This window comes from Vigna angularis, chromosome 1, assembly GCF_016808095.1.
Source record: "Vigna angularis cultivar LongXiaoDou No.4 chromosome 1, ASM1680809v1, whole genome shotgun sequence".
NCBI lineage: Eukaryota > Viridiplantae > Streptophyta > Magnoliopsida > Fabales > Fabaceae > Vigna > Vigna angularis.
Window position 1 is genome coordinate 14,850,992 of NC_068970.1, and position 11,519 is coordinate 14,862,510.

The window sequence follows — 11,519 nt, forward strand, 5'->3', positions numbered from 1 at the left end:
TAACCGGCCTTTTTACGAGTCATCCAAAATATACAAAAAAAAATATGAACCTTGGGACACTAGGTGGTGACGTGCATGGCAGCCCCACCGCTTATGGCAGTTGCGTAGAATGGTCAGATCAGAGTTGAAAGTGGAAGAAGAATTTTTATAATTATGTATTATCCTGCTTTAAAAAATATATAGGCATTAAATATCTTAAAATAATGAAATATTTTGAAGTGAAATTTACTTCGTCAGTAAAGTATTTTTTGTTTTCTTTTCATGAATAAGAAGAGGACGGAAAACAAATTTATCTCTCTTCAGTGTTCACACTAAAGAAATTCTTTGAATCAACTGGATGGGTTTAATACATAGAACACTATGTTTATCTATGGTTTCTCCCTAATTATGGTTATAAGTCTAATTACACCAAGTGTTTGTTATGATCTTCATTTGACTGGACTCAAATAATTCGTTCTCTACCTCAAATAATTGGGATATCCGTGACAGAAAAAAGACTTGATCACTGTGAGAGGTCCTTATCTTCAATTCATGATTTCGTTTCTTTTCGAGAAAGAGCTCCGTCAGGCTGTTGAGTGCAATAGCCGGGTCTTCGTCCAGCAAAAACTGCTCCCCTACCTCCGCAGGAGTGACATCGATCATCCCAAGCAAGTTCTCAATTTGAACAAAAAGTTGGTGCTCCGTGATCCCAAAGTAATTGGAAGCGAGCATTTTGAACCCACCTGGAGTGCAGTAGTAATTCATGTCAATGTGCATATCCACTACGATCCTCTCATTCCCAAAACTCGACCACAACCCATCTATGAAATTCAGGAACCCCGATAATGTCACCTGCAATTCAAAACAGTAAGCGAGATTCAAAAAGCCATTTCTTGATGCTTGAAAGAAAGGGTATAAAACTGACTCATCAGTATCTGAAACTAAGAAAAGGATGTGATTGTATTGTATTATACCTGGGGTGCTGGAAATGAGTGAAAATGGTGTGGGATGAAGGGGTGAGGTTGTGATGATTTAGGTTTTCCAAGCCTATCCTGCAAATGAAGGGAACAATTAATTTCCTCCCCAACAAGAATGGGACGGTTCCTGGTGGCAATCAACAACCTCCTAAGGTCAGAATTTCCACTGACAGCAGTCAGTTCCCAAGTCATAGACATCGAAATTCAGATCATTAGCCATAGCAGCAATCAAACTCGATTTCCCAGTTCCACGGGAGCTGAAAGCAAGTACCGTCTCTTCCACGCCATCCCAACACTCTTATATAAACTCTTTTTCTCCATAGACCTATCCAAATCCCTAATTATCATCTCCATATGAGCTTATCCCGTAAAAAAGAATGCGGTCCAACAAGATAATGTATATTATTATTAAATTTTAGTAGTTTGATATATTAGTTACTTTTTTTTTGTTATTATTTATTTAAAAATATTATTATTATTTTAGATATTATTCTAACAGGGATACAAGTTCACTATTCATATTTTTTATCCTCTCAATATAAGGAATATCCACTTTATATTTCATACTTGATAATCACTCTTATCTAATAAATAGTAACTCTCTTAATATCGTCAAATCATATTTATAGATAAATAATATATAATCAATTAAAAATTAAAAACTCACAATTAGTACAAAATTTTCTAACCTCATAATTTTTAAACACTTCCTTCCTTCGAGTCTATAATGATGAAGCAGATAAAATTCAAAACAAAATTTCACCATCTGTTTTCACTAGCATACAGCCAAAAAAACTTTTAAATAACCAACGATAACAAGAGTTTATTGATTAAGAAGTAGCGGTACGACAAGAGCAACATCTTCAATAAAAGTGTTCTCATAAATTTGACAACCAATACTATTGGTTTTAAAATTATACATAGATGAAAATGTGCCATGAGTTCCATAGATGAAACAAAATATAAAAATCTAATACCTTTTAATTTGATTAGGATCTAATTTAATATACAATTTCATCTAAACCAAACTCCTTTCCACAACTTCATTAAGCCCCTCTACAAAAAAAAATCAATAACTTTTACATAATTTTTAACAATTTTTTTATCGTAAATTTGTTAAATATTTTTAAAAATTCGATAAACATTTTACAATAAAAAATTCTTACAAAGACACATGTTATAATTTTTTTATTATTGTTATCATATTTACACAGTAAATTTTATGATTTTTTAATTGAAAACTATAATGCAATTTTTCATCTTATTTTGATAAATATTATATATATATATATATAAGGGTTTACTAACGCGCGTACGTCTGTTTTTCAGTTGGTACGTTTTAACAATGTGTACCGGGTTTTAGTAGACAAAAATATCCTTATATATCATGGATTCTAAGTTTTAAGGTTAAGGATATTTTAATATTTTCATTCTCAAAACTAAAAAAAGAAACCCCCAAACCCTTAGTCACCTCTCTCATTCCTCTCAATCCTTTCTCTTTCATCTCTCTCAGTCCAACATTTTCTCTGTCATCTTACTGTAGTTCCAATTGAAAAAATCAGAAACACTTATCGTTAAACAATCTTAAAAAAAAGATTTTATAATGAGTTTTCATTTTATAATTTTGTTCTTATCTAATTTTATCCATTTTTCACCAGCATAAAGGAATTGGTAATTGACCTGAAAAAAAATCAGAAATACTATATTTTATAATGAGTTTTCATTTTATAATTTTTGTTTTATTTAATTTTATCTAATTTTCACAAGCATAATGACATCAAAGGAATTTGGTAATTGGCCTAAAAAAAATCAGAAACACTCGTTAAACAATTTCTTACAAAAAAATGATTTTATAATGAGTTTTCATTTTATAATTTTTGTCGTATATAATTTTATCTAATTTTCACAAGTAAAATGACATTCGAAGGAATTGTTAATTGGCCTAGAGGGTTTTTTTTAGAGATGACGATTCAACATATGCACATGATAAAATTAGAGAGGTTAGTGAAGATGATGAAATTGAAGAAATCTTGAATGAACCTTTGCCTGAAAGTGTGTCAATGACTAAATTCTTTACAAAGACAAATTGTGTAACGACAAGTGTTTCTGATTTTTTTCAATTGAAGCTACAGTAGGGATGACAGAGAAAATGTTGGAGTAAGAGAGATGAAAGAGAAAGGATTGAGAGGAATGAGAGAGATAAGTAAAGGTTTACGGGGTTTCTCTTTTTTTTTTTAGTTTTGAAAATGAAAATTATTAAAATACCGTTAACCTTAAAACTTAGAATCCATGATATATAAGGATATTTTTGTCTACTAAAACCCAGTACACATTACTAAAACGTACCAACTAAAAAACAGGTGTACGCGCATTAGCAAACCCCATATATATGTATATGTATATATATACATGTACATGTATATATATATATACATGTACATGTATATATATACATGTACATGTACATGTATATATATACATGTACATGTACATGTATATGTATATATATATACATGTACATGTACATGTATATATATACATGTACATGTACATGTATATATATATACATATACATGTACATGTACATGTATATATATATACATGTACATGTACATGTATATATATACATATACATGTACATGTATATATATATACATGTACATGTACATGTATATATATACATATACATGTACATGTATATATATATACATATACATGTACATGTATATATATACATGTTATGTATATGTATATATATATATATAAAGACCAAGTAATTTGATGTAAAAGTTTAAAAGTACAAGTGATTTAAATGACATAAAATGAATAATTTATTTATTAAGTAAATTTTTTTATAAATAAATAAAAAATTTAATTCAAATTTTAGTTGATAAAAATCATCATTTCTTTGAAAATATTTTTTTTTTTAGTTTTGAGTTAATTGTTAAACAATTTCATGATCTAAGTTTTTTTAATCCATTCTTCTTAAGTTTGCATATTTTGAAATATGTATTTTTTATGAAAAGTTTGAGACAGAAATTAACCTTATCTTTGTAAAGCTATGATTATAATCATACTTTTTATTAAATCATAAGTTGTCAGAATTCCACTTAAGGTTATTATATCTTGCAAAGTTAAGTACATTTTTAATAATAGTTTAGAATAAATGGTCTACTTTATGAATGTGAGTTAATCGCAATGTTTTTAGTTTTTATGTAAATATTGTGTTTTATAATACTTTTTAATTATGATTTAAATATTATATGCAATAATGATTTTTTGAAAAAATTATGATTTTTACCTTCAAAGACCATTAAAGATTCATCTTTCCATGGAAAACATCTCAAGTTGTAGACACGCAAATAAAACTAACTCATGGAAAATGGTATAGTTCAACATATTTTTAATTTAATGTTTGTTTAAAAATAATTTATAATTATCCAAATATAACAATAATATCATATTATAAAGGAGACGAAATTTAAGAAGATGAATGTAAAAAAGGGAAAATATATAAAGTGAAAACATAGAGAGAGAAAAAAAGCACATCATGCAAAGAGAGAAAAAAAAAAGAGTTTTAAATATCAAATCTAAAATCTTATTATATGTCCTAATTAAAATAATTAATTCCTTCTATTAGATATTTGTGAACTGAACTCTATCATCAATGTACGAATTAGGTTGAAGATATTTAGGTACACCTAAGAAAAGCTTGCATGATTTTTATCATAATTTTTATTTGATAACACATTACATATGGTATCGTTGATTGGGGTCACACCAATTAAAAAAGTGACTAAGGAACCAACAAAATATCTCACACTTGTGTTCTTAAGGAACCACTGAGGGCACATAAAGTAAAAGCAAAGCATCATCAGATATCACATTGATATAATAAAACTATACAGTATTTAATATACAATTTTTTTCTAGTTTTGCTATTTTATTTCACACTTTTTATCTCTCTTACTTGTATATTATATTTTATGTTTTCTTTTCCCTTTTATTTTTGCAATTTGTTGCATATTATATGCATGCATAATTAAAAATAAATAAAAATGCAAGACATAATGCAAAAGCAGAATATCTAGCACATGATGGTGATTGCCATATTGAGCTTCTGCACGAGCGCTTCTCCCAATAGGTAGTAATTATATTCTCCCAATAGGTAGTAATTATATTCGATATTCAAATTCTTTTTCTTTTCTTTTTTCTTTCATACTTTTTTGTTCATTTTATATTATAAAATATATTTTTGACTGGCACACATTATGTTTTAATTTCTAATTTTTCTGTTCAAAGTTCTTTTTACCTAAATCGATAAATGCATGCCTGGATAACAGTTTTAAAAAATACTATTAAGGTGCTAAATATAAGTGTTTTTGAAAAATAACATTCTTTAAATCTTTCTAAAAATAAGTAATTGAAGTTCACAGATGCTAAATAAAATTTGATTAAGATAAAATGGACAATTTTTTTTCAGTTCTTTTCTGAAGAGGCAACGAGTTATAGTGGTTTTTTAATTTTATTTTCTCTTTATACTAAATGAGTATTAGTTTTATGATTTATAGTCTAACTACCTAGATTATAAGCTGAATGGATCAAAAGTCTGTCTCTTACATTATTTATTTTAATAGTACCTAATTTATTTTCATCTTCAATTAGTTTAGAATTATAATTTGGTAATTTTTTATTCGTATGTATCCTTTTTTCTCAAAATTTAGGAAGTCTTTTGATTTCACATTTCACTTGTATATGTCACATTTTTATTAATTTACTATTATACCCACACAGCAATTAATAGTGTGTAACCTGATCTTATTGTCACAAATTTTCACAGCTTTTATGAGAGTTGATTGCAAATACATTTTAGTATAAACACAAGTTCCTATACTCATGTTGGACATCATTCCATGTTATGAAAAATGCTTGATTTTTTTTTTATGTTTGTGTGCTCTAGTGTAATATTTTTTTAAGTAGTTGTGAAAATGTGATATTTTGGTATACTAAATGGATGATAAGACAATTATTACAAGGAGAGATGCTATAAAAAATGTTAGTATGAGTTGCATTGATGACGAGAAATGAATTGAGATTCTTTCTAATTCCACTAGTATTTAGAATCAAATAGATAAAAATAACTAATTGTAATAATCAATTAAGATTATTGTTTAAAGTGTTGACGATAATTAAATTCGTTAACCGTAAAATTTACCTTAACTTGCTTTATTAATTGGAATAAAATCCTAATATAATATAATTATAACTTTTAGAAACAAAAAGTGATTGAGATATAATACATATGCAAAATCTTATAATCATAATCAATACATGACTTTTCTAAAGATCATAAATCTATAAATTTAAATGTTATTTTATTTAATATTGACTGTACTATGAATTTAATATTGATAATATATGATATCTAGTAAGTTTAGAAAATGATTCTATGATTTAAATTTATAACTATTATTCTAATTTATTTAAAACTTATAAATTTAAATTATTTGTAACTTGTTTTATTATTTTTGTGATGTTACTATCGATCTTATGTGACCGTGAATTTTCACGAAAACAGAGAGGAGTGTAGGTGGTTTAAGAGAATGATGACAATAATTTTATGATAATAGATTTGTTTTGTAATAGCAGAGTTTATGATGAAAATCTTGTTATATTTTACTGTCATTTTAAAATACTTAAAAAAAACTACTTGGAAATTACTGTACTGCTGATATACTATATATGCATTTAACATAATACAGTTAAATACTATTTTTAGTCTGTTACATAGAAGGTATTCCTAATTCCACAACGATTATAAATAAATTGGTATATTATAAGTGATATGCATATACCAATCATAATAATAATTAAATATATTATTAATATATTTTAGTAGACACTTATAATTCAAGCAGCTATTTCATAAGTTTAGCTAATTCATGAATTACTCTCAGAAAAAATAAATATTTTAATCTTCTCTCATTAAAAAAAGTTATAAGAGATAATGAAATGTTTTTTCAAGATTAATAATTATATATTAACATTAATTATTAAAATTAAAAATTTATTTATTTATTTTCATTATGAACAAAATTCAAATAAAATTAATGATGTAACTGTTGGAGAAAAAATATAAGAAAAATAAAGATAAGTATATAATTATATTTCTTCTCCATCAACTTTTAATTTATTTCTTCTCCCAGTTAATTGTAGGTGTGTAAAAATTATTTATTCTTGTAAAATCTAGTTTCACTTTTCATTACAAACCAGCCAATAGAATTTATTTCCTTCTGTAGCACAATTCTGTAAACACATACTGCATAAAATTTACAGACAAATATATTCTTAAAATCTTAAATACATATTAAGAGTCGAAACCAAACCAGAGAATAGCATCTGTTATCATGTCTTGTCTATCCGGGGAAGTTCCCTCATCTCCACACTATTCTCACATCTCAAGAATCAGAATACCTCGTTCACATCAATCTTCTTCACTTTTTCTTATTTATCTTAATATTTCATTGAAAATAACAAGTCATTAACATTAAAAAAAGATATCAATACTTAATACATATTCAGATATAAATTTATTAATATGATATGAAAATAAATATAATAAATATAGATAAAATTAACACCTGAATAGTTTTTGAAGCTATGTATTATTATAATAGCCAGTAACATTGTTAGAGATAACAAAAAAGGTTAAAGATCACTAGGTTAACCTACTAACTTGATAAAAGAAAAAGACAGAATAACATTTTCAATTTATGAGTTGGAACCAACTAGATTGATAGTCTGACAGTTTAGCAAGACACTTTCATGGGTTAATCGGGCCAACCCGACAATCCAACTGAAATTATGTATAATTTAACTAAGAATTGATATAACTTGGACGAGGTTTTAAACAGTCAAGGTATAAATATAACTTAACTAAGATATGATACAGCTCGGACAAAATTTGAAAGTAGACGGCAACTTGTCTAAGCCCTTTCAGTCCATAATCAACTCAGAATCAATACAAAAGTCCATCATCAATATGTTTTTTTGTAACAAAATACAAAATTTCAACTAGTTTCCCATGTCAAAATATATTTTTGACGACAGAAAAAAACAAGACCAGCCCAGCAACTTAATAGGTCAAGTTGTAAGAGTCAATCCTTAAATGTCACGCCAACCCAACCGACTTGTTTAAATTACGCCAAAGTCAAATTAGGCTTAAACATAATAGATTGATCCATTTTGTCCTCCTTAAACACCATTTTATACTTTTCATCACTTTATCTCACGAAAAATGATTAATATTATTGTAAAATTAATTTCTCTTTCTACATAATTTATTCAAATTCCCATCACTTATAAAAGTTATTATCTATTAATTTATTTACACACTTTTTAAAATACACATATATAATTTTTTTACATTAAATAATAATCTTCTTCTCTTCGAATCCTCTGTTCCCTGGCGATGAAAGCCTCCACAGTGCGACGAAACTCCTCGTTGGTCATTCCATCTTCAGGGCAAGAAATTCGCGCCACTTCTTCCACAGGAACACCTTCAACCTTCTTCCTTCCCTTCTCAGTCTCGCATCTACGCAACACACGACGTCGTTTCTTCCTCAAAATCTCAGTCTCGCACCTCCTATAACCTTTTTCCAAACTGATATTTGCTTCCCCTGTTTTCATCCTCTGTTTCTTTTTGCTATACTCTGCCACAGCTTCTTGGTTTTTGGTTGTATTTTGAATAAACTCTTGGTACAGATTGGGCTCTGGAACAACGTTGTTACCCCGAGCGGAGAACTGAGCGAATAGTGCGATGATTATGATGTTTCCGACGAGGAAGACAAAGCGAGGACTGTTCATGAAGAGTGACAAGTCTCTGAAATACTCGCCGGAGTTTCTCACTGCAACCGGAAGCTGCATGGAGAACCTTGAAACCAAGAGCAAAACCGCACACACTTCGATGATGCGTAACAAGCTTGCGACCCTTCGAAGCTTGCGGTATTTGAGGATGGCGTTGGCTTTCTCTGTTTGGAGGTTATTGAAACTGAAGGAGTCCATTGCTTGAAGGGTTGATGCAGAAACAAACAACAACTCGTCACTCAAAGGGGAATAGAAATTTGTCTACGGCAATAGAATATGTAAGTGATGTTGCAGAGAACAGTGAAGAAGCTTCTTCAGTTGGAAACATGGATACAGAAACAAAAACCAAGTGAATGTAATGGGAACTGTGTGAAGTGTGAACAGAGAGAACAGAGTGGTTCTGTTTGGTGCTATGAACTTGTGCTATTCCTTCTTTATAGAGCAGAATCCAAACTTTTTAAGAAAATAATAAAATAAAAATCTCTCAATATTCCATTATCTACTTTTTTTTATCCCTTTCCTGTGTGTATGTATCAAATTATCTTTACCTTTTTTTTTCTTCACCTCATGTAAAATTTATGATTCATATCCAGGTTAGAATTATTTTAATCAGCTTAACTTTTTTATCCAAAATTTTAAATAACAGTAACATGTTGTGGTTTTACTGATGAATTAAAGATGACATCGTATTATATAGTTTTTGGTTAACACCGATGAATAATCCGAACAAATTGAACAGAACTTAGATATGTTGGAAATGTACTTTTATATTTGTTTTCAGAATTTAAATTGTGGGTCATTGTTCTTAGAAATTACTAAGAGATATAAATAAGAGATATTTAAAGTACATAAATAAATATAAATATATTTATTATTTGTTCAATTTTTAATGATAATTACTGTCATAGTACTATATTATTATTAATGTATCCTCTTGAATTATATGCGAAAAATATATATTAAAAATATGAAGTTTGATTATAAATTAAATAAATTTTAAATATATAATTATATACAAATCTCATTTTAAATCCAAATTTATTATTTTAAATTAAGTTTAAAATCAATTTCTTAAAAATTAATATAAGTTTAGTCAAAAAAGTTATTTACATAAAAGCAAGCATCGTTACCTATTCTTTGTACTCTGAATTATTTGTGGAACTTGGAATATTCTTCTTTCTTATATGTCTTTGGACTGAGAGGAATAACTTGAGGTTGATATTGATGGCTTTAAGTTCCATTGTCATAAAGGGTGACAATTGGCAATATTTAAATAAAGTGCTATAGAATTCATTTTAAACTTGAAAAAAAAAGTGAAAAAAAACACAGTATAATTTTTAATTATGGAATATTATAAACAGTTTTATTTAACTTAATACAAATTATTTATTTATGACTTAGAGATAAAACCAAAAGACTGCAATATTTTATTTTTGTTTACTTTGTCAATCATGTCAACATAAATTTTACTACATTTATCTATATAGATTAAAAGTGATTATAGAAGAAACAACATATGTCTAAAATTACAAACAAAAACCGTAGGGTCTAAAACAATATAATAGATTTATATTTACAACGAACTGTATTATATTTAAGTCTATTTTAATTATGCAAGGTTTTTGTTGGACTACAGTACAAATATAAAGTTTAGATTAGATAAAGTAAAAATAAATAAATAAAAAGTAGAAAAATCACAAACTGAATGTTTTGCTGTTTTAAATGAAACAGAGTATAAAATTGATTTATGATATTTGTTTATGAAATTGATTAATGATATTTGTTTAATCCATTGTTTCCTGGTATTTTCCAAACAGTCGCAGAAAAGACAGAAGAAGAAGATTTTGATGAGAAGCAAACACTGCTTCTACACGCCTTACCCTTTTTGTTTTTTTTTTGGAATCTAGTGTAATTTTTTAAAATTATTAAAATAGGCACGTTTTCTAAACACTAAAAAATTGGATAAATCATATTAATCCACTATATTAAAACAACCGTAATATTAATAGCATAATAATAATAATAATAATTAATAATAATAGTAATATTAGTAATAGTAAAACGGCAATCATGTTTTCCGGTTCAATTCTATATAAGAAAATTAGAATGAAAATCCTATTTGCAAACACATTTTTTTTTTCATGAAATGAATACAATTTATGTATTTTTGTTTTTATAAATTGTGCCTATGTAGCAATTCTAAAAGAGATTACACTAACCAAAAAGTTGAATACAAATAATTGATGTGCTAAAAATTCGAATTATTCTCATGACATCATCCAAGTTTGATCTTAATCAAAATCACTTTTGCTCAAATTTTACTCGAGTAACATTAATTTGAACTCCCACTGCATTTGAAAAAGTTACCACACTTGTCAAACAATTCCAGAAAACTCATCTTTTGTTATTTAGTTGCAAGTTTAGGCAGATAAGTGAAGATAGTTTATTTAAGTGATTGTTAACAAACGGATATTCATATCCATTTTCCATTAATATTAAAATGCTTAAATGTATATGCAATTTACATTTTATATCAAATTTTAAAATATTATTTTTAATGTTAACTTCTAATTTTAACAACAATATCTTTGTTTTAAATAATAATAACTTTTATGTAGACATGTGATTGAAATAAAATTACCAATAATAAATATAGTAATTAAAATAAAGAAATAAATAAATAAATGTAAATTAAAA

The 11,519-nt window shown here is 27.0% G+C and overlaps 1 protein-coding gene and 1 pseudogene across 1 annotated transcript; both read right to left on the minus strand.

Annotated features, from left to right (window-relative positions):
- Nucleotides 1-229: 229 nt before the first annotated feature.
- LOC108340169 (AAA-ATPase At3g50940-like) lies at nt 230-1,332 on the minus strand (annotated as a pseudogene).
- Nucleotides 1,333-8,013: 6,681 nt separating this feature from the next.
- Nucleotides 8,014-9,240, minus strand: LOC108340179 (uncharacterized). Its single transcript, XM_017577397.2, has one exon. It carries the CDS (start codon nt 9,018-9,020, stop codon nt 8,379-8,381), a length of 642 nt encoding a protein of 213 aa, XP_017432886.1. The 5' UTR covers nt 9,021-9,240; the 3' UTR covers nt 8,014-8,378.
- Nucleotides 9,241-11,519: the final 2,279 nt, after the last annotated feature.